Source organism: Bos grunniens, chromosome 22, assembly GCF_055505025.1.
Source record: "Bos grunniens cultivar Pamir isolate PY7600 chromosome 22, Bosgru_T2T1.0, whole genome shotgun sequence".
NCBI lineage: Eukaryota > Metazoa > Chordata > Mammalia > Artiodactyla > Bovidae > Bos > Bos grunniens.
In genome coordinates, this window is record NC_141186.1 from 17,794,117 (window position 1) to 17,817,238 (window position 23,122).

At 45.5% G+C, this 23,122-nt stretch overlaps 2 protein-coding genes and 1 long non-coding RNA gene across 7 annotated transcripts in view; 1 reads left to right on the plus strand and 2 right to left on the minus strand.

Annotated features, from left to right (window-relative positions):
• SRGAP3 (SLIT-ROBO Rho GTPase activating protein 3) overlaps window positions 1–23,122 on the plus strand; it is a 247,180-nt gene that overhangs the window by 215,622 nt on the left and 8,436 nt on the right. For 4 of the 5 annotated variants that reach the window (XM_086366585.1, XM_086366587.1, XM_086366586.1 and 1 more), the window contains 5 exons: window positions 4,901–5,035; window positions 12,496–12,601; window positions 12,751–12,978; window positions 15,976–16,055; window positions 22,375–22,555. In XM_086366585.1, the coding sequence (XP_086222711.1) occupies window positions 4,901–5,035; window positions 12,496–12,601; window positions 12,751–12,978; window positions 15,976–16,055; window positions 22,375–22,555 (730 nt within the window). Of the gene's footprint in view, window positions 1–953; window positions 2,527–4,900; window positions 5,036–12,495; window positions 12,602–12,750; window positions 12,979–15,975; window positions 16,056–22,374; window positions 22,556–23,122 lie in introns of those variants that run through there. The other variant, XM_086366588.1, reaches the window with a different exon arrangement.
• On the minus strand, window positions 6,398–10,425 carry LOC147348176 (uncharacterized). The gene is made up of 2 exons (XR_015151092.1): window positions 10,113–10,425; window positions 6,398–7,258 (listed from the first exon to the last, which is right to left on the minus strand). It is a non-coding gene; the product is annotated as an uncharacterized LOC147348176 (long non-coding RNA).
• On the minus strand, window positions 8,372–10,177 carry LOC147348177 (endogenous retrovirus group K member 7 Gag polyprotein-like). The gene is given in 1 exon segment (XM_086366590.1): window positions 8,372–10,177. A coding segment is annotated over 1 exon segment (1,533 nt). The 5' UTR covers window positions 10,042–10,177; the 3' UTR covers window positions 8,372–8,508.

Below are 23,122 nucleotides of genomic sequence, written 5' to 3' on the forward strand. Positions count from 1 at the left end.
GCCTCAGCTTTCTCCCGGGAGAAGGGTGGTGCTGGAACCACGCCTCCTTTGGTGCTGTGTGGTGCTATTGTGAGGATTAAGAGACATCACATGTGCCAGTGTGCTTCTCACTTGAAAAGTGCTATATCAGTAAAAGCAATATATTTTTTAATGTTTTCTCTCTTCTTTCCCCATGAGAAAGTCTTGTGGGGTAAGCATTCTCATCTCCTCCTGTGGGAACATCTGAGAGGTAGACTGCAGTGCCTGGGCTGCCACATGTGGATGGTCGTTCAGGCTGGGCACTGCACAAGGGCACTCATCCATGAGGGCAGGAGGGAGCTGAACTCTGGCTCAAGCCCTGGAATCTGCACGTCCTGGTTCAGAAAGAGGTGGGGGCGGGGTGCTTTCTCTAATTTGCACTAAAGCATGTTGGGGCTAGCAGAGGCCTGCCACTCACACACATTCTCTTCCCACGGAGGCAGAGTATAGAGAGATCCAAGTATGAATTTCCCATTCTGCTCTTCATTGCTTACCAGTCTTAGATTGCTCTGGGCTGTTCTGGAAGGAGGAGGAGGTTGAAGGACGTGTCAGATTGCTGCCAGCTCCAGCAGCCCCCATGAAACTAAGAAGTGCTGCTCTCCTGAGCTGTTTTCCCCTCTGCAGTTGGCAAAAATTGAAAAGACATCCCACGAGCAGGGCTGTGGAGAAGCACCCTTCTCCTGTGTTGCTGGTAGGAGGAGAAAAATGGTGCAGCCCCACTGGAGGAGAATTTGGCTTTATCTGATGAAACCACACATTAGTTTACCCTTTGACCCAGCAATCCCACTTCCATAAACCTACCACAGAGACATGTGGTAGGAATAGGAAGCACAGTTAGAAGGCTATTTGTTGCAGCAGTTTATTAGTAACAGCAAGATTGTAATGTCAGTCCGTGGGAGACTAGTTGACTAAGTTATGGTCAATCCATGAAACAGAGTACTTTGCAGCCACTAAACAGAATGGGGACGGCCCAGCGCCTGGCCCAGTAAGCCCAGGGCCGATGGACCACCGATCTGCACCGAGTACTCCATGCCTGGTTTCTCCAGCATCGCCACCATGAAGAAAGTGGTTCAACAGCTCTGGCTGGAGGCTAGACTTGACTGGGTGAAGGTTTCCCAGGCAGCTGCAGGTTTGAAACAATTCTGTCTGCTGAATGCTCAGGCACTCTGCTGACTGGAGTATCTTCAAGTACAAATCCCTCCAGACCCCAGAAAGTCTGTTCCTTTTTGCAGCAAAAATAATCTTTACAAGGTTTTCTAAAACCACTTTTCATAAGCCAGTGAATATTCAAAGGAAAGCTAAATTTGAAGCCTGTACAAATGTCTCTTGCTGTAACATGGGCCATACTATACAAACTTCTACTTTTGTTAGTCCTTAACGTCTACCTGTCTGAATATTCATGAATTTCTGTTTCACAAGAAATTATTTTATGTACACTGGTGGCAGCATACAATAAAATCTTAGTGTAAAAACATTTTTTTAAAAAATGAGGAAGATTCCTGTGAACAGACATGGAGGGATTTCTAAGATTTACTGTTAAGAGAAGAAACAAATATATGTAGTAATAGAGGGTATTACTTCCATTGTGTTAGAAATGAGGGAACGTAAAAATGTTGTGTGTATATATGTATTGTATTTGCTTATTTTTGCAGAAAGAAAGATAGCAGGACAAATCAGAGACTAATGAAAATGGTTAAATGTAAGGTGTAGGTGGGAGAAAGATAAGAATAGGGCTTCTCTGCAAGCAACTTTTTAATCTGGTTTTGACTCTTGGACCACATAAATGTTTTTTCAAAATTGTGAAGTTTTTTTAAGATTTATAAAAAAATAAAACCCCCCAAATTGAATAGAAACAGAAACAAATAAGCTGTATATCAGATTGAGAACCACACAGAGAGTAACTTTTCAACATGTGCTCTGGTCATACAGTTTTTAACCGCTCTATTGAATTTCATACTTTAAGGCTCACCTATTTTTAAAGTGTACATTTCGGTAGTTTCTAATATATTAATAGAATTGTACATCATCACTAGTCAATCCAGAGATCAAACCAGTCAACCAGTCAATCCCAAAGGAAATCAAGCCCGAATATTCACTGAAAGGATTCATGCTAAAGTTGAAGCTCCAATTATTTGGCCACCTGATGCGAAGAGCTGACTCACTGGAAAAGACCCTGATGTTGGGAAAGATTGAAGGCAAAAGGAGAAGAGGGTGGCAGAGGAGGAGATGGTTAGATAACATCATCAACTCAATGGACATGAATCTGAATAAACTCCAAGAGATAGTGAAAGCCTGGCATGCTGCAGTCCATGGTGTTGCAAAGAGTCGGATGGTGCTTATCGACTGAACAACAGCATTATCTCCAAAATCTAATTTCAGAAAATTATCATCATCCCTAAAAAGAACCTTGTACCCATTTGTAGTTACTCCATATACCATTTATACCCAGCCCCCACTGCTAATCTACTTTCTGTGTTCTTTGTTTTAATAAATGTATTCATTGTTATATTTTTGGCTGTGCTGGGTCTCTGTTACTGCACAAGGACTTTCTCTAGTTGCTGTGAGTGGGGGCTACTCTCTAGTTGCAGTGCATGGGCTTCTCATGTCGTAGAGCGTGGGCTCCAGGGCATGCAGGCTTCAGTGGTTGCAACTCGCAGGTGGTAGAGTGCAGGCTCAGTCACTGTAGCTCACAGGCCTGGTTGCCCCGTGGCATGTGGAATCTTCCCTGACCAGGGATTGAACCTGTGTCTCCTGCATTGGCAGGGATTCTTAGCCACTGGACCACCAAGGAAGTCCTCTACTTTCTGTCTTTCAATCATTCATGTTTAGTGAGATACATTTTGAGAACCTAAAAAATAAAAACAAAAGCCCTGCAAATAAATCTTAAATTTTATGTAGTAGGTTTATTGTTAGTGGTACTATTGTTATTATAATAAAAATCTGAAACTATTTTATGTATATTGTAGAATAAGGCAGATATATTAAAATATTAAATATTACTAATATTCAGAACGAGTTTCACTGTAAGAAAAATGAAATGCAAATATAAAATAAATAAAGGTAAAGAAAACCTTGTATCTTAAATATGAATCAGAAAGATCAACATCAGTGTGAACTCGTGAAAAATAATATATATGTGTGTGTATATATATATATATATATATATATATATATATATATACACACTCTATATCTACTGAAAGAGCCTAGAAGTTCTTTATGGAGAAGGCAATGGCACCCCACTCCAGTACTCTTGCCTGGAAAATCCATGGGCGGAGGAGCCTGGTAGGCTGCAGTCCATGGGGTCGTGAAGAGTCGGACATGACTGAGCGACTTCACTTTCACTTTTTACTTGCATGCATTGGAGAAGGAAATGGCAACCCACTCCAGTATTCTTGCCTGGAGAATCCCAGGGACAGAGGAGCCTAATGGGCTGCCATCTATGGGGTCGCACAGAGTTGGACATAACTGAAGCGACTTAGCAGCAGCAGCAGCAGAAGTTCTTTATAACACTCCTGTAGCAATGAACACACGTAAAGCCTAGATCTTGGTTTCTAAACACCATTCCCTACAAAAAACAAACAGAGCTCCTTGAAGAAGTATTTTTATTACAGGTCTGGGTCAAGGAAAGTACAAGGATTCAGAGACATCTTTTATGCCAGAAAGCAAGGACGTAATCAGTAGAGATCACATCAAAAGGACATAAGAAAGAACTCCCCCTGGCCAAATTTGGGGAAAATCTGAGCATCCCAATGAATAGTGGGTAGTGGGTTAAACACATTGAATTAAAAATTATAAAAACAAGCCCATAAAATGTTTTTTTTTTTTTTTTTTAAAAGAGGCAGGTGGCGGGAATACGGAGAAAGGTTTTCTTTGTGGAAGAATGTCAGCTAGTAATTATAGATGGAATGATAGAATCAGAAAATCACCATTTTGTTGAAACCCCAGGGTAATAATTGATTTGGAATGATGATGGAAAAATGATCATTGGATGCTCAAAACACTGGGTAAAATATGTTGAGTATGTGGTAGGCACATAGATCACTATTGTTTATCAAAATATCTTATATTTTATTTATATTGATTATTACAAAGGAGAAATTATACCTATACAATGCAGAGATCTGAAATCCACCACCTTAACCCAATGATCAGACATCATCCACATCGCATTCTTGCTCAAAATGTTTAACCTGACTCTGATCATGAGGAAGCAGTCAGACAAACCCAGAGTGTGAGACATTGTATGAGGCAGTGGGCCTGGACTCTTCGAAAGAGCCACTATTATGAAAGGCAAACAACAATAAAAATGTTGGAGTCTATTTTACACTAAAAAGATTAAAGAAACATAACAACTGAATGAATGGTGTGAACATTGATTAGATCTTAGCTTTTGAAAAATTCTATGACAGACGTGGGACAATGGGGGGAATGTTTGAGCAGAGTCTGAACGTGAGATGGTGTTTGGAACTCTTGTTAATTTTCTTAGGTGCCATAATGTTGTGTGTTGTGTGGTTATGCAGGGGAAGACCCTTATGCTTAGGAGAAATGAGTTGAAGTATTTAGCAGTGATGTGTTATCATGTCTACAGAATACTCTCAAATAATTGAGCAATAATAATTATAAGTGATAGAAAAGGGAGAGAAAGCATATATGGCAAGATGAGTTTAAGTGTATGATGATGGATGTTCATTATTTTCATTCTACAACATTTTAATAGATTTGAGCAGTTTCAAAATCAGTTATAGGGAGGCCTCTAAGTACACTGTGCTGGGGAGGCTGTCGCATCTGCCTGTGCTCTGTTCAGGCTGGGGCAGGTCCCCTCCCCTGCCATCTGCACACAGCCTGCCTCACTGAATCATCATCTCCTGTTTCCTCTCAGGTGAAGACCCCCTTGTGGATGACCAAAATGAACGAGATATCAATTCAGTTGCTGGCGTTCTAAAACTGTATTTCCGAGGACTGGAAAACCCACTCTTTCCTAAGGAAAGGTTTCAAGATTTGATATCTACTATTAGTAAGTATTTCCCCAGTGAAATGATCAGTTCCTTGACAAATCTTTATTGAAGTGGCACTCCAGGCTTATCACTGCAGGAGGGGTGCTGTGAAAGATGCCATATGGCTCTTGTCCTCCTGGAACTTAAAACCTAGTTGTGGAAATAACAAGATGGTTTACAACAGAAGGGTTCATGGGCACGGTGCACCTCTGGGTATAGGAGGAGCTCAGAATAGAAGAGGCCAAGGGAGCCTTGGATTCTCAGATCACACCCGAGAGGGAATAATGAGTCTTCCAGGAGGACTGGACTCGGGGATCCTGGGAAGGTTGGGGACACACAAATCAATGGGACCAGCAGGAGGGTGTCCCACCCAGTACATGGTATTAAAAGACTGGGAGGGTAAAATGCAACAAGAAAGAGAAGACATTGAATGCCTTGCAAGGATTCCAGAGCTTTTCCCTTTGGGCATTAAGGGAGCCACGGAAGGTTTGGGAGTAAAGTCAACAACTTGACAAACAAGGGAAATGATAAAAAATACATTGACTGGGGGCTTCTTCTGATGTTGCTCACCGTCAAGTCCTTCCTGACTGGTATTTTCTGTGGATAAAGGCAATAGCCCAATCTCAGAGCTGAAGTAAAGGCACCTTGACTGTAAGATGCTGAAATCCAAGGCAACCTTTTGGAAATACATATATATATATTTTTTTAAATAAACTTCTAATTTTAGAATATTAGAATGCTAGTATTTTGGAATAAACCCCTTTTTGGAAATAAACTCTTTAATTTGAGCTGCAGAAAAGTTGCCCCACACTCAGGTTCACATATGGATGCTTCTCACAATGTTCTCAGGGATATTTGCAGCCAAGAAGGTGTGCCAGGAGGTGATTAGCACCAAGAGAGGCTTGAACCCTCTTGTTTGCCTTGAGTGAAAGACGCTTCCTCCATCCGCCCTTCTGCCCTCATACTTCCTGCTCATCTTTCCAGATCCACTTCAGGCTCCAGACCACCTCTCAGAAATCCCAGGCCACAAAGGCACAACCCTGTCTGAGCCCGGTGTCCCTTGCTCAGCCGCTGTTTCCAGAAGCTCCACTAGTCCAGTTCCAGAGCAGGGCCCTCAGCAGACGTGGTCTTCAGCCTCTGGTACAAGGTCACAACGTCGTGTACCTTGAATCACAGGAGAGAGGAAGTCCTTTCTCAGGTCCCTCCTAAAGCCTTGATTGTACCAAGGAGGGACCCGTACAAGTCAGTCTCCCTGCAGATCAGAAAGGGCAGGGCCTCAGGTTCAGAAACTTCTATGCCGGAGCCAGCCGGCAAAGTCGATCAGGTCCCGAGAACGTGCACGGCGGGGCTAAGAAAGAAACTAAAGCAAGAGACTACAAAGATGGGGTCGAGAGGTTCAGACACGTCACCACGAAGGGACGCAGTCTGACACCAACTTTATTCAACATCTCATATTTATACAGAAAAGCGTGAGAGAGACAAAACAGTTGACATTTTTTCTTGGTTAGCCTATACATCTTACAAACAGTCACAAGAAATCTTGAGAGCATGGGAATGGCTCCCTGTTATTATTTCTTACACCAGATAACATTTCTCTGTGCGTGAGAAGTTTGCACAGAACTCCAGGTGCCTGCAGTAAATAAGCGCCTAATCTCTGGGGTGGCGGGACAGAGAGCTATGTTTGCAAGCAAACCCTCAAGGACTGAGGCAGCTCCCAGAGCTGTGTCCTTCGGACAAAGGACCCCGTTCTCACGGGCAGCTCCCCGCATCTCCCCCTTTCTTTTTATATAGGCACACGCTTATGTTCCTTTAACCGCAGACCATTTTCATAGATGGAAGCCTTTATGATCCATAGATCATCAATCAGTTTTTTAATTAAACAAGGTGCAAGAAATAAAACAGTTTTATTAGTGTATATGGGAATAGACCGACCCTCCCAGTCCACGGGTTGGAGAAGGGGAGGATCGGGAAAATAAGCCCAGTAAGCATTTGAATATTCTTCAGAGTGTGCAGTGTTAATCTGATTTAAGATAATTAATAAGGTTATCAGGAAGCTTAAAGGCGATATCGGATCGCCCTGCACCGCAACACAATTCTGTGCCTCTCGCATCAATGCCTGAAGTTGTTGCCGAGATGGTAATTCATCATGCTCTTGAATTGTCAATCTCCTCATCTGATTTGCTAGAGACTGTCTCCGCCGTGCGTACCAACCTTTCCGGCAGCCAGCGCGGCGCTTCGGCATCCTGTGGGAAAACACAAACATGCCCTCGTCCCCAGATTAGTACTGGATCTGGTCCTTACCATTTTCCTACAAGTGGGTCTTTCCAAAAGACTTTAGGTCTTATTGTTTGTGCATCAAAGTTCCAAAATCGCTGTGCTGCTGAACGGCCACTTATATCCAATTGTAAAAAATTTAGAACAAATAAAGCATAGTTTAGAGAGTTGGAGGGGGTATTGGGATACAATTCCCCCTTCTTTAGTTTTTGCAATTGATGTTTGAGAGTTTGATGTGCCCATTCAATAATTTTTTGACCTTGAGGATTATAAGGGATACCTGTTTTATGTGAGATAGACAATCGCGTACAAAATAATTGAAAATTTTTTTCAGTGTATCCTGGACCATTGTCTGTTTTTATGGTTTTAGGGGTTCCCATAACAGCAAAACATTTAATGCAATGAGCTATACAATGTTTGCTAGCTTCTCCGGATTGTAGAGAGGCATGTAAAAAGCCGGAGAAGATGTCAATAGTAACATGAACAAATTTTTGTTTACCAAATTCAGGAATATGGGTAACATCCATTTGCCATATATCGTTTGGCAACAATCCTCGAGGATTAACTCCATAGTGGGGGACGCTAAAAAATTGAGGACATGTTTGACATTGCTTAACAATCTGTCTGGCAGCTTCTCGAGTAATGCCAAATTGAAGTCTTAAGCTATTGTTGTTTTGATGGTGTAAGCTGTGGGAAGTTTTTGCCATTTGTTCCAGTGAAGGAAATATCATATGTGTAGCTTCATCAGCCAAAGCATTGCCTCGTGCTAAAGGTCCAGGAAGTCCAGAGTGAGCACGAATATGACCAAAATAGCATTTATTAACTCTGGAGCAAATTAAATGTTGTATATCACGAAAAAGAGTTTGGATAGTAGAATTCAGGGTACCAATAAATGGAACAGTCTCAATAGTGTTTAAGGCTCTTATGATATATTGACTGTCAGAATATAAATTAAATGGAGCAGAAATTTGTAATAAAGCCTGAAAAACGGCAAATAGTTCTACTTCTTGAGCAGACTTATAATTAGTATGCCAGGTGGTAGTATTGTCCTGTATAATCAAACTAGCTATTCCATTAGAAGAGCCATCAGTAAATACAGTTAGGACGTCAGCAAGGGGCTGAGAAACAATGATTTTTGGGAAGAGAAATTGGTGATAATGAGCAAATTGCAAAATTTTATCTGAGGGATAATGATTATCAAGCCGTCCACTAAAACCAGCTAAGGCAATAACCCTTGTAATGTCGTGGCCAAAGTTATGCCTTGAATGTACGAAGGGCTGATATCGGCACAAATTTGTACATAATCGGATAAGCCTCCTTTTTTCTTGTAAGGTCTCAGGGCAGCTTGACAAGCCGAATTGGCATTTTCATAAGCAAGCTGTTTAGTCAACACCATCTCCGCCTGCTCATCTTCTATCATTTTACCAATTGTCTCAAGCAGGCGGGCAACAAAATCCTGATATGGCTCATCTGGCCCCTGGCGAATTTTAGATAAATCTTCAGTCTTTTTATCAGAATTTGGAAGCTTTTTCCATGCTTGTAGAGCCGCAGCACTAATCTGAGGGTAGGCTCCAGGTAAATAATTAAGTTGACTATTAGTGTCTCGATATTCTCCCTCTCCCACCATCATTTCATAAGTGGTGTTCAGTCCCTGTCGCCGGTTGATATCGGCTGTGATCCCACATTGCTCAGCAAACTCAGATTTCCATAGTAAATAATCTCCTCCAGATAAACAAGCTCGAGCAACCTGTTTCCAATCATTAGGTGGCAGATTTTGATTTCCTAAAGCCTCTATAATAGCCTGAGTAAACGGCGCAGTCGGGCCATATTGTGCACAAGCCATTTTTAACTCTTTCAGTTGCTTAAAGGGCAGCGGCTCATAATACCTCTGCTGTTGAGCATTTTCAAACACTGGATAGATTCCTGAAAACCCGGGAATATGTTCTCCTTCTTCATTAGCTCGCTTAATTGCTTGTTGAAGAGGAGATAATAATATCTCACTTTTAATTTTTATGTTTTCACCGGGAAAAGAAGCAGGGATAGATATAAGCTCTCACGGTTCTACGAAAGGCGGAGGTGGATCGAGTCCAGCAAGAACCAAGGGAGGATATGCTGGAGGCACAGGCTGGCTGGAGTGGGAGTCTCCCTGTGCATCCTTTTTTACTGCTATAACAATCTTCTGAATTAAATTCTCCAGCTGTTCTTCAGTAAGCCCTGAATGCTTTAATTCCCCTTTTCCTGAGGGGGATTCCATGTTAACCATCATCTCCCAAGGCATATCCTCTCTATGGTTCTGAGCCGCTTGTTCATTTAACTCTTTCTGTTCATCAGAGCTTAACACATCATCATTCCCTCCAGCCTTATAAGCTGTTCCCTCAGGCACAGCATAAAGCGGCTCAGGTGATGGGGCAGAAGGCTCTGTAACTTCGGGTCCTGTGGAATCCCTGAGAGCCGTTTGAATTTTATGTCCCTCATGTTCAGGATCCAGGCAGTCTCTTATGAGAGTCCACAAAGAAAAAGCATCCACAGGAACACGATTGGGACCATGTAAGGAATAATATGTCTGCAATTGTTTTCCTACTTTTTTCCAAGTTTCCAGACTAACTGTTCCTTCCTCTGGAAACCAAGGACAAACCTCCTCAATAAAAAGTAAAAACTTTTCTAGCTGTAACTTATTTACATGAATTCCCCTACCTTTTAACATAGTTTTCAACATATGTACAAATAACTGGCGGCTATTGCCTTGTCCCATGATTTATTACTCTCGACAATCACCCTCCCTGCCCTTTACTTTTAATTACTTAGGAATTCCTCTTTACTTACCTCAATCTTGGCGGGCAGCGGCCGTCGTCGCACTCCGATTCTCAAGTCCCTGTTCGGGCGCCACCTGCCGGAGCCAGCCGGCAAAGTCGATCAGGTCCCGAGAACGTGCACGGCGGGGCTAAGAAAGAAACTAAAGCAAGAGACTACAAAGATGGGGTCGAGAGGTTCAGACACGTCACCACGAAGGGACGCAGTCTGACACCAACTTTATTCAACATCTCATATTTATACAGAAAAGCGTGAGAGAGACAAAACAGTTGACATTTTTTCTTGGTTAGCCTATACATCTTACAAACAGTCACAAGAAATCTTGAGAGCATGGGAATGGCTCCCTGTTATTATTTCTTACACCAGATAACATTTCTCTGTGCGTGAGAAGTTTGCACAGAACTCCAGGTGCCTGCAGTAAATAAGCGCCTAATCTCTGGGGTGGCGGGACAGAGAGCTATGTTTGCAAGCAAACCCTCAAGGACTGAGGCAGCTCCCAGAGCTGTGTCCTTCGGACAAAGGACCCCGTTCTCACGGGCAGCTCCCCGCACTTCTATGCAAAACAGTGTCTGCCTATCATTTGGTAGCTTTGTTTTGCTTTTGTTTGATCTATTTTTATCTTATCTTCTAACTATGGCAAGTGATCCTGGTTTCTCATTTGCAGGGTGAGGTGAAGTCTCCTTTTTTAAGGAAATGTATTCAAGAAAACAATATTAAGAAGTGGTGATGAGGACATGGAGGGGCCCGAATGAGGGGCAGTGGGCTCAATATATGTGTGAGAGTCTTCCCCTCTGTGCGGAGACCTGAGTGAGGCATCAGGCTGTGAATGGAAGTAGGCTGGAGCGTGCTGAGCAGAGGAGAGAATACCCAGTGTGTGCAAAGGCCTGGGGCAGGGGAGCCTTTGGCGGGAGGGGAAAGTAGATAAGGTGGCCTGGCACAGCTTCTCCGTGGGCACCACTGGTGTTCAGGGTAGAGCAGTGCCTTTTGTGTATCCCACACATTCAGGACACTTAGCACCTTGGCCCCTGGATCCCAGATAGCAGTGGCATCCTCTAGTCACTGTGACAACCCCAGAGAATGTCCCGCATGTTTGAAAGAGCCCCAGAGGTCCCCTCCCACTTCATCTGAGAAACATGGCTCCGACACTTTGAGAAGGGGCGGCAGCTGAGAGATGCAGCAGGCAAGGGTGGTTGAAGCGCCATCACAAAGGGCCTTGGATGCAGAGGAGAAAGGTGGAGAACTGTGTTTTTGAAGGAATATGCTGACAAAATGTGGAGGCTGGAGAGAGGAGGGACACTGGGAGGGAAAATCACGTTTTTGTCTGAAAAGGAAATTGACCTGGGCTTATGCATCAGCCCTGCAGATAATCCTTGCAGCTTTTGTAGCTCACTCTTAGCACGAGCTCTCTCTCTCTCTACAGAGACAAGCCTGCAAAGCACTTTTTTCTCCTTACTAAGTCAAATCTGCTGCCTCTGACTCTGGCTTGACTGATAAAATGTCTATATCTCTAAGGCTGACCTGAAAACAGGGGTCAGAGACAAGATCCCAAGCATCACCAGGCTCTTTGAACAACATACAGCTCAGGAGGTGGTTATTTATTCAGTGTTCATTTCCTGAGCACCTACTCTGTGCCGGGCCTGTGCTGCAGCTGATCTTTTTAAAGAGTTTAATAAAACCTGGTCCCTGCTTGTGTTTGTCGAGACTCATAGCTTGTAGGTGACAGAAACTCAACTTACAGTGATGTAACCTGTAAAAGGGAATATATTGGCTCATATACCTGAAAAGTCTAGGCCCAGCTGGACCCAGACCTCATATGACATCTGTAGGAGTCTGTCCCTTCCATGTCTGTGATGCCATCACTCCTGGGAATCATCTTCTTCCCACAGAGCACCCAGCTGCAATTCTTCCTGGTTTCAAGAGGGAACTTCTCTCTCTGTTTTCTCCAGCCAAGTCCCAAGGATCAACCCTGATGGTTCTGACTAGGCCATGGACCCCTCCCTGGGCCCCGCCCCATGCCCAGGGGATCATGATGCCAGGGTCATATTTCCATCTCTTGAACCAAGTAAAATTGCCTCCCCCTGAGCCACATGGACTGATCTCACAGGTGAAAGTGAAAGTGTCAGTCGCTCAGTGGTGTCTGACTCTTTGCAACACCATGGACTGTAGCCTGCCAGACTCCTCTGTCCATGGGATTCTCCAGGTAAGAATACTGGAGTGGGTTGCCATGCCTTCCTCCAGGGGATCTTCCCAGTGCAGGGACTGAACCCAGGTCTCCCGCACTGCAGGCAGATTCTTTACCGTCTGAGCCACAAAGATCTCACAGGTAGGCTCACAAATGTTGTTTGCATGGGTCTGTGAGGATGAAAGGTGCCCTGAAAAGCCCCTTTTGTTACAGAACTGGAGAACCCAGCTGAGAGGGTGCACCAGATCCAACAGATCCTCATCACCCTTCCCCGCGTGGTCATCGTGGTCATGAGATACCTCTTCGCTTTCCTCAACCAGTGAGTTGCCTGGCCAACAAGGGCCCCTCTTTGACTCAGCCCTGGCCTCCTTGAGGAGGGGGCCTTTGCAGAACATAGAACTCTCCAAAGAAAGAAAGTACAGGGGAAGATTCACCTTTCCCTGGCTCATGGGTACTCCTCTCTCATAGCCTCTCACAGTATAGCGACGAGAACATGATGGATCCCTACAACCTGGCCATCTGCTTTGGGCCCACCCTCATGCATATTCCCGATGGGCAAGACCCTGTGTCCTGCCAGGCACACGTCAACGAAGTCATCAAAACCATCATCATCCATCATGAAGCCATCTTCCCCAGCCCCCGGGAGCTAGAGGGACCTGTATATGAGAAATGCATGGCTGGAGGGGAAGAATATTGGTAAGATTCCATTCTTCTTAATATTATTATCATCATTGTTCTTGTTATTATTGCTGTTATGCCAGAACATTGAGAAACCCTTTGATTTTCTTACTGCTTTTTAGTCCATACTCTTATATATATTTTCTCATCTGAGCCTTATATGAGGGATAGGTACATCAGTCAAGACTCTCTTGGTTTATAAGGGACAGAAATATAACTCAAACTGGCTTATGCTAAATGGGAATTTATTTTTAACTAAGAAGTCTGGGATCATGGCTACGGGTGTAGCTGGATATGGGGTTCGACTGTTATCGTCAGGACTCAGTCCTTAATTCTCAGTCCCAGCCCTGTTATCTTCTACACTGGCTTCATTTTCAGGTAGCCTCTCCCTTGATAGTTTCAAGAAGGCATCTGATAACTCCAGTTTTAGAGCCCGTTCTCTCAGCATCCCCAGTGGGGAAAAAAGCTTTTCCTTCCCAAATGCCTCCACACAAACTCAAGTATTACGTCTCTTCCTGAAGCTTGGGTCTGGTGAACTAGTCACATCAGTTAGGAGATGCAGTGCTGTCGTTGGCTAGGTGAGCTGCAGGCCCACCTCAGACAGCAGGGCAGTGGACACACTTCCCACACTTGTCCTCTCCCACCTAGAGTTCTCTTTTTCTGGCAGAGAGAGTTCACATTCTTGGAGAGCACACCTCTGTGTGCCTTGGTGCTACTCTGGGTCTTGGGAAAAATAGTTTCTTTTATTTTTTTCAATATTTTTTAAGGATGGTTTTAGTATTTTAGAATCTTTATTGAATTTGTTAGAATATTGCTTCTGGGTTTTTTTATTTTTTGGCTGTAAGGCATGTGGGAATCTTAGCTCCCCCAACCAGGGATCAAACCCTCACCCTCTGCACTGCAAGGCAAGTCTTAACTACTGGACCACCAGTAAAGTCCCTTGGGAGGAGCATTTTAGAATCTTACCAGACTCAGGCCTGACTACCTTCCAGAGGCTAAAACCTTAAAATTGTGGTGAAAATAGGACATTTTTTATAGATGAGATGGAGGCAGAAAATTCAGAACACCAACCAACAGAGGCCAAAGGGCTCCTAGTCTGTCTTTCTTCCCAATCCAGGACAACACTCAGCTGTCTGTTTAGGTATTACCCACACTGCTTTCAGCCAGGTGCTACAGGGGAGTTTGTGTTTTGATGATCAGAGCATTCCTGGACTCTTGCCTCGCTTAGTTCTGTGGGCACATTTGGGCAATTGCTTCAAAGAAAGGAAACGTTCCAGCCCCATCATTTCTCTGCAACACCTCCCTGTATAGAAACCCGGGCCTGCTGCTCTCTAATCTCATTTGAGGCCCCGGGAGCAGGTCTGTCCCTGTTCTGTAACAGAGATCCAACAGCCAGCAAGCATACTTTTAGGACAAAGAAAAGCTTTTCAGTTTTATAGTTTTTGCAGCCATTACCAGCTTTCTTTTCTTGCTGCAGTATATATATATAATTAGTGATCTGGGAAGATACCTACAGATCATAGCATACTTACCAAAGCACTACATACAATAACCATGCTTTTCTTAATCCCATTTGTGCCCCATTAACTATTAATTACATGGTAATTTTGGACAAATTTTCAAAGCCCAAAAGGAGGATTTGGCTGAGGGTCTCATCAAAGGGGACAACGTTCGTTCATTCCTCGTATGGTTACTGAGAATCTGTCCTGCACCAGGCCCTAGGCTGGGCAACAGGGAGGTAACCCAGCCAGAATTAACCCCTGACATGGCAGGAGGAGGGAGGGGACAGTCAGTTCTAGGAGTAGGGGTCCCGGAGCCAATGTAGGGAGGTTAGAATGGCTGACTGAAGGAAACAGTGACTTGATAGAGACCTGGAGGATGAACTGGGCTCAGCCAGGCGAGAGTGGGCAAAGAATGTGCTAGGCCTGGAGCATGCAGTAAAATAAAAAGCATTTCTGTTTGACTGCACTGTTGCAGGTGACAAGGGGACCGTGAGGGAGGAGGCCCCGTGGGCCAGCAGGAGCCAGGTTATGAAAGGTCTTAAACCATTGTGCAGTCTGGACCTTATCCAAGAGAATTTTTCACAATAAAGCCCATATTCCTTTAAATGGTATTGTAAATATCGCGTCCTCCAAGAAGCCTTCCTTGGCACCCTGTGTAGGTCCCTTTACAGCTCTTGTCTCAGCTCATTGTGCCTATTTCAACTTGCGGCTCTTTTATTTCTCAGCCCATGAGAGCAGGGTCTGTATCTGCACTATGCATCAATGCATGCCCCCTACCTGGCACCATGCCTGGCATATATTACTATATCAGAACTCAATGAATGACTTGATTAAAAAAAACTGATCGGCTGACTCTGTGAATGATCCCCGGCCTCAAGAAGCTTATAATCCAGTGAAGGGGCAGCAGCTGATGAAATTATCCCAGTGCATTAATACTGAATTTTCCAGGCCTGGAGTCACTCTATCCCTATGCCCATGATGGTTGCCAGCCTGCTGGCTACCTGGGCTGCTGTGGGTTTTGCAGGCCACTCTGAGAGGCAGCCCTGAGGAGCCTGCTCCTTGGGAGCTTCAGCCACCTCACTGAGCATGTCGCCTCTTCTCTAAAACAGAAAGCCAGGCCACTTGGATGACTCTCAGTACAGTTCCAAAGTTCTTTTCCTTTCTTTTCTGCCCTGGGGTCTTTTCAAGGATAAACACCAGGGCTTGACTGCCTTCTAGATCTTACAGAACACTTAGGCATCAGTAACCATTACCAAGAAGACAGCCCAGCAAACTCTAGAGCTGGGACAAATGGAGGAGGTTATTCAGGGAAGCTTCCTAATGGGTGAGGGGGCCAGAGTGGTTTTCTGTTAGAAAGATCTGTGGGTGGGCAGATGGAAAAGATGGGATGAAGTGGGCTTGATGTGATCTGGGTCAAGGCTCATAGGTGGGTTGGGCCAGTGCCTGCGAGAAGCCTAGGGCAGTGTGAGGGTACAAAGTCCCCCAAGAGACCCCTCCCCGTGTTTCCTTGCAGTGACAGCCCACACAGCGAGCCAGGGACCATTGATGAAGTTGACCATGACAACGGCACCGAGCCTCACACCAGTGACGAAGGTGAGTGAGGGGGAGTCAGGGCGAGGAGCTCACCTGGGGGCCTTCTCATGCTGCGTGCCCACCTGCCCACTCATGCCCGTCCACCTGCTGCACTGATCTGTGCAAACCCCACCCCCACCTTGCCAGCTTTGCCAGTCAGCACATCATCCTCTACAGCAGAGAGAGAGACCCAGAAAGACCTCCAGTTCACCATATCCAGCATGGCTTGCCTTCTCCCCTTCTGTGTCCTGCCTGGCCTGAGTGCAAATTCTAAGTGACCAGGGTGTCCTGAGTAGAAAGCAGGCTCTGTCCTCTGCCCCTCCCCGTGCTGGGCTCTTGTTCTGCACCCAGCATGTGCTGGGACGTGGGGCACACAACGAACCAGACATGGTCATCAAGGTGCTCCTGGTCTTGTCACCTGGCAGCTGGAGAGCAGCTCCCCACCATGCAGGGTGATAATTCCAGACTGCAGGAGTGACCAGTGCAGTGGGTTCCCCGAAGACGGGGCCAGACAGTGGTGACCCAGGCGAGTGTGTGCAGGTAGAGGGATAAAGGCCGACCTGGGCTCTGAGCGACTCCTCAGACCTTCCACCACTTCTAGATAAGGAAATGGCATCAGACTTACCTCTGGGGAGCGTGAACTGTGTAGCCGAGCAGTCTGGATGATTTGGGCCTGAGGCCAGCGTTTCCATTAGGCAGACGAGGCCCACTGCCCAGGACCCACAGTGCTGCTTTCAGGGCCCATGAGAATGTTCTAATTCATTTCAAACTAAATTTTAAAAACAATATGAGCCTGGATTATTTTCATCTTTATATCAGTGCAGTCATAAAATATAATTTTGATATTTTATTAGTGGAGGAAGGGGCCCGGGCAAGCAAGGGCACCTCGGGCCTGAGGCTCCCAGTGCTGCCCTGTGTTGACTGAACACAGTCCTCCTTTCTCCCTGGGGTAGTTTCACTGTTTAAAAATCATTATTTAGTAGTTTTCTTACTGGACTTTGTGTTTCTCTTGGGGGCAGTCCCAGGCCCTGTTAGCCATCATTTTGGTCAGGAGAGCTGGGATGTACTCTGGTAAGTTTCCTGGGAGTTGGTGTAAGAGGCAAGACTCTTACATAGGTGGGTTTTCATATTCTAGTAGGGCTATTTCAGTTGCCAGTCACAGAGCCTTCAACTCAAACTGACGTAAGCATAAAAGGGATTCAGATCATATACTTGAAAATCCCAGGGTAGGCATGACTTCAGGCATGGCTGGATCCAGGAGCTTAGTTGGGCTTGTCAGGGATGTGTCTCCACCTTGCTCTTCTGCTTCCCTGTGTCGGCTTTATCCTCCAGGGGGATCCTCCTTTTGCCGTGGTCTCTGACAGTTCCAGGCTTTCATTGTCCTTTTACCCAAAGAGCTTCCTTTTCAAAATGATTCCAGTAGAGTTCCTTGGTTGGAATCTCACCGCACTGCCTTGAGTCATGCAGCCAGGCAAGAATCAGTCACTGTGGCCTGAGAGGGAGGTGATGTGTCGGGCCTGGGTCCTAGGGCAGGAAAGTAAATCAGGGCATAATGTTCAGCTCTGCTATAATTCTTAGCGATTAAAGCCACCCTGAGCTGAGAAGAACGTCCTGCAGAGCCTGCTTTAGGAGATATGAAGGCTGCCACCTTCTGTTTGTTTGTGGTGGTTTGCTCTTCTCTTTCCTTCTTGTCCTCTCTTTCCTACCACCTCTAGTCCTCCTTCTCCTTCTGTCACTGTTAATAGCCCCCTTCTCATTCTCTCCGTCTGTTGCTTTTTGACTCCTGGTTATGTGCATGTGTGCATACATACATGTGCAACTCTTGTTCTAGATCTTGCTCTCAGGCTTTCTTCTTCCACTTCCACTGGGGGAAAACACCTCTTGTCCAACAAGATAGATTGATTTCTCAGCACTGAGACCCGTCGGGGCTGCTGCTGGTGGAGGCAGACGTGTCCATGGGGAGGCAGATGTGTCTGTGGGGAGGCAGGTCAGGCACCCCCTTGCAGTGTTCTGGGGCCTCAGATCACTGTCAGTCAGCCTGCACCTGCTGTGTGGCCGCCCCGTCTCCTCACTGCGAGGTGGCAGGTGCTGTGGGCACCAGGACCAAGGAGAGGGATGGACAGAGCACAGGGGCTTGCTGCCCTCAGGACCACCCCCCGGCAGGCTTCACCCCACCAGAGAGAAGCCTTCAGAGGAATTTGAACAAGAGTCTCATGATGTGATTTATGATTTTAAAAGATCCCTCCAGCTGCTGTGGGGAGAAATGACTGTACCAAGCAAGAAGGAAGGCAAGGTAGCCAGGTAGAAGGACAGTGATGTCTGGACCGGCGAGGAGTGGGTGGCATTGGAGGTGGTGAGGCTGGTCAGATTCAGGGGACAATTTGACGGAAATGCTGATGAGTTAGCTTCTGTGGCCTGAGGGAGTGGGCAGATGGTGATTCTGTTTCCTAAGATGGGGAAGATGAGGGGATGAAGCAAGTTTGGGGAGGGGTGTGTGGGAGACTTGGTAAGCTATTCTATTTTAGGTGTGATGAACCCAAATGACAGACTTCCTAATAAATGGTAGCTATTATCCCTGTTTCTACCCCACATGATTACATAGCGACATCTGCAAACACACGAGCTTTTTCTCAGCTTGCAGCTCAGCTCTGCTCCTCATCTTCTCTTCTTTTCTCCCCCTTACATTTTCCATTTCTCCTAGCTCCCTCGCCCCCCACTCCAGTCTACCACCAGTGACTGCTGGAGGCGATGGAGTTGAGCAAGTCTCCGCCCTGGGCAGTTCCTTCAGCAGTGCAAAGGGTGGGCTCAGAAGAAGCCCTTGGGGTCACACCCAGGAGCACCCAGCCCTTGGGGTTCAGCTCTTGGCCTTGCAAACCCTCTGGCCTTTCTCTAAAGCCAGGCAAACACATAGGTTAGTAGGTGCTGCTAACATAGGGATGGTGTGAGAGTCAAAGATGCAGCAGAGAGTACAGAGATCTCTCCGTTTTACTGAGAAGGTGACTCTGAGTCAAGATCTGAGTTTATTTGACCCATTTAGTCAGTCTGGCATTTGCATCAACTTTGTCAGAATAGCTTGCAAAGACACTTGACAGGGAACCAGCTGGGGAAAGCTGGCTTAACTCTCTGACGCCTGTTGTCTACAGCAGGCTGTCCCAGGCACCGAGGACTGGGTCCACCCAAAGGCCACTGCATCTCATGAGGGCACTGGCCCAGTCTTCTTGAGCTAGCTACTCACAGAGAAGAGACCTAATGTGTGTGGGTGGGGTGGGGAAGAACAGGGAGAGATGACTTCCATGCTGTCCATGGCCCTTAGGAGTCGTTATCTCTGGTATTAATAACAACAACAACTGCATCTCATATGAAGCTAATCGTGTTCCAGGCACTGTTACAAGCTGTTCATGTGTAATAACTTGCTTAGTCCTATGACAACCCCATAAAGTGGGTACTGTTCTTATCACTCCCATTTTACAGATGAGAAAACTGAGACTGAGAAAACAGAACTAAATCGTTCAAGGTCACCCAGGTAAAAGCAAAAAAGTGGTAAAGCCAGGTATTGTGGGCTTAGCTCCATGACAGACAGGTAGATGGCTGCATGGACAGGATCAAGGTAATCCATGAGGACAAGAGAAGCATCCTGATGGATGCTCAGCACCGGGAAGATAACTGCAGGCTAGAGAGAGCAGGGGCCACCACTCTTTTGTTTATTAGCATTTAATAGATTTGTTTATTTATATAAGTACATGCATGTATCTTCTTTTTATAGTATTAAACATCTTTGTGCTTGCCTTAAAATACAAGCATATTAACACTTATACATGACCCATTTTCTACGTAGCATTTCTACCCATTTGCATCTCTTAGGGTACAGGCTTTAACACAAGTTAAATAAATTGTAGGCATAAATAACTGTCCTCCTCCCCTGAAAGTCTCCTTCCCAAAGATCACTAGCTGCATGGTCTTGAGCAAACATTTAAATTCTCTGCAGCGCAGATTTCTTTGTCTAGTCCCACCCCATAAGCTAAAGCCATTGTTGTTTTTTTGTTGTTGTTCAGTCGCTCAGTCGTGTCCGACTCTTTGTGACCCTATGGACTGCAGCACGTCAGGCATCCCTGTCCTTCACCATCTTCCAGAGCTTGCTCAATCTCATGTCCATTAGTAATTATAATCATAATCACAAGAGCCGCTATATGTTGAATTCTTAATGTATGTCTGTGCTATGCTGAGAACTTTCATATATTCTCTTTTTTAAATATATTGAAGTCTATTGATATATAACAGTTTATTAATATAAGGTATATGGGATAATGATTTGATATATATATATATATGTAAATGATCACCACAATAAGTCAGGTTAACATCCATCACCACACATAGTTATATTTTGTTTTCTTGTGATGAGAACTTTTAAGATCTACTCTTAGTAGGTTTCAAATATACAACACAGTATTATTAACTGTAGGCACCGTGCTGAGTATTACGTCCTATGCCTTATTTATCTGCTGGAGGTGCGTGCCTTTTGATTCCCTTCACCTATTTCACCCACCTCTCACCTCTGGCAACCACCAGTCTGTTCTCTGTATCAGTGAGTTCTGTTTGTTTCTGATTTTAGATTCCACGTGTAAGTGAGGTCGTACGGTGTTTGTCGTCTTCTGTCTGACTTACTTCCCTCAGCATAATGCCCTCAAGGTCCCTTTATGTTGCTGCAAATGGCAGGATTTCCATCTTTCTATGGCTGAACAATTTTCCATTGTGTATATACACCGATCTTCTTTGTCTGTTCATCTGTCTACGGACCTGTTAGGTCACTTCCGTATCTTGGCTATTGTAAATGGTGCTGCAGTGAACACGGGGGTCTGCCCCGTATCTTCCCAAGTTAAACGTGCTCATTTCCTGTGGGTAAATACCCAGAAGTGGAATTGCTGGATCACATGGTAGTTCTGATTCTCATTTTCTGAGGAGCCTCCGTAGTGTTTTCTGTAGTAGCCACACCCGTGTACATTTGCACCAGCAGTGCACAGGTTCCCTTTTCTCTGCATTCTCACCAACTCTTGTCTGTTGTCTTTCTCATAACAGCCATTCTAACAGGTGTGAGCTGGTATCTCACTGTGGTTTTGATTTGCATTTTCCTAATGATTAATGGTGTTGAACATCTTTTCATATAGCTGTTGCCTATCTGTATGTCTTCTTTCATGCTTTATCGTTTAATCCTCTAAAGGCAACTGAGGTGTACAGAAATTATGTAACCTGCCTGAGGTCACACAAACAAGAGGTGACAGAGCCGGGCAGGAGGAGTATTTCAGGGACAAGAACTACGTTCTCACTGGTTAACCCAGGCAGGGCCTGTCACTGACCAGAGAAGAGTACTGCTCTGACGGGGAGATGTGTGTATGCAAAGAGATATGCTTGACCTGTAGCCCCAGTAAGAATTCTCCCTCCCCCCAAATTAAGTTTGTGGATGCGCATGTTAGCTCAGGCATGCCATCAGGCTGCCACTCACCTCAGACTGAGTGGCTTAAACAACAGAAATGTGTTTCCTCACAGTCTGGGGGCCTAGAAGTCCAAGATCAGGGTGCTGTTAGGGTTGGGTTCTGCTGAAGCCTCTCTTCTTTGCTTGTAGTCAGCTGCCTTCTCACTGAGTCCTCCCATGGCCTTTCCACTGTGCCCATGCAGAGACAGAAAGAGAGCTCTTCGCTATCTCTTCCTCTTCTCAGAGGGACACCAGTTCTATCATATTAGGTCCCCACCCTTATGACCTCACTTAAGCTTAATTACTTCCTAAACCCTCTCATCTCCAAATACCATTACACTGGGAGTTAGGACTGTAACATATGGATTTGGGGGAAGACAGAGTTCAGTCTATAACAATGAGCTCTGGAGAGAAGTCTTCTGGGAACCTTTAAAAATTGTGTACAACATTTTACATGGAAGAGAATCCACACACATCTGTTTGACCTCCTACAAGGTAAGAAGCACCAACAGTGTGATATGTGAACAAAGAGGGAAAGGGTTCATGGGAAAATGGAAACAGCTGATATTTAAGGGACAGAAGAAAAAGAAATTTCTTATATTATTTTTAAAATGTGAAAAAGGGTCAGTGGAAAGTAAGGATGTAGTATTTCAACCCCACTTTCCATTTTGGGAAGTGAGATGGCCTGCCTGAGGTCACAGCACAGGGAGCGGATCTGAGCCTAGAGCCCAGTACCCTGAGCCCCAGCTCATGCTGCCCTCACCAGGCACGCTGTCTGCGCTGCCCCACGGAGCCAGGGCCCTCTGACTGAGGCTCCTGGGCTGCCTTCTGCTGTTCTCATGGATGCGCTTGCCCTTGCTTTCCTTCCAGAAGTGGAGCAGATCGAGGCCATCGCCAAGTTTGACTACGTGGGGCGGTCCCCGCGGGAGCTGTCCTTCAAGAAGGGAGCCTCACTGCTGCTGTACCACCGAGCCTCCGAGGACTGGTGGGAGGGTCGTCACAACGGCGTGGACGGGCTCATCCCACATCAGTACATAGTTGTACAGGACATGTGAGTGGGCGCTGGGACCTTCTGTGAAGAGTGTCATGATGGATTAGTGATGTCTGGAAGGGGCACAGGAACAGCAGCGCTGGGTTATACGCCAGCGATTTGCTCTCCCTGCTGTGACACACTTGGTCTTCAGTGAGAATGGATTATGTCTCAGCTCCCTTTGAATGGTGATCCATTTAACATATGAGCAAATTGCTCATACTTCACGGTCCACAGGGACACTGTTTGGTGCTCTTGGCTTGCCATCCTGGCCCACTTGATAGCCTCCGGGGCATTTATCACCCACTCTGGTTCTCAGTGTCCCCTGGATCTTGCCATATACCTTCGCCCTTCAGGGCCTCCGCTGTAAACCAGTGGGCCTCCCACTGCCCTCTTAACTGCCCACTATTCTCTACCCTGAGATAGCTCTGCCAGGAGAGGGGCAGAAACAATCATCCTCTCATTTCCAGCTAAGAGGGTGCTATTTTTTTTAATAACTTTAGACCTTAAAAAAAAATAGAAAAAAGCTCTACATCCCAAACACCTAGCCCCAGCATCAGGCCCAGAAAGTCGACACCTTCCATTCTT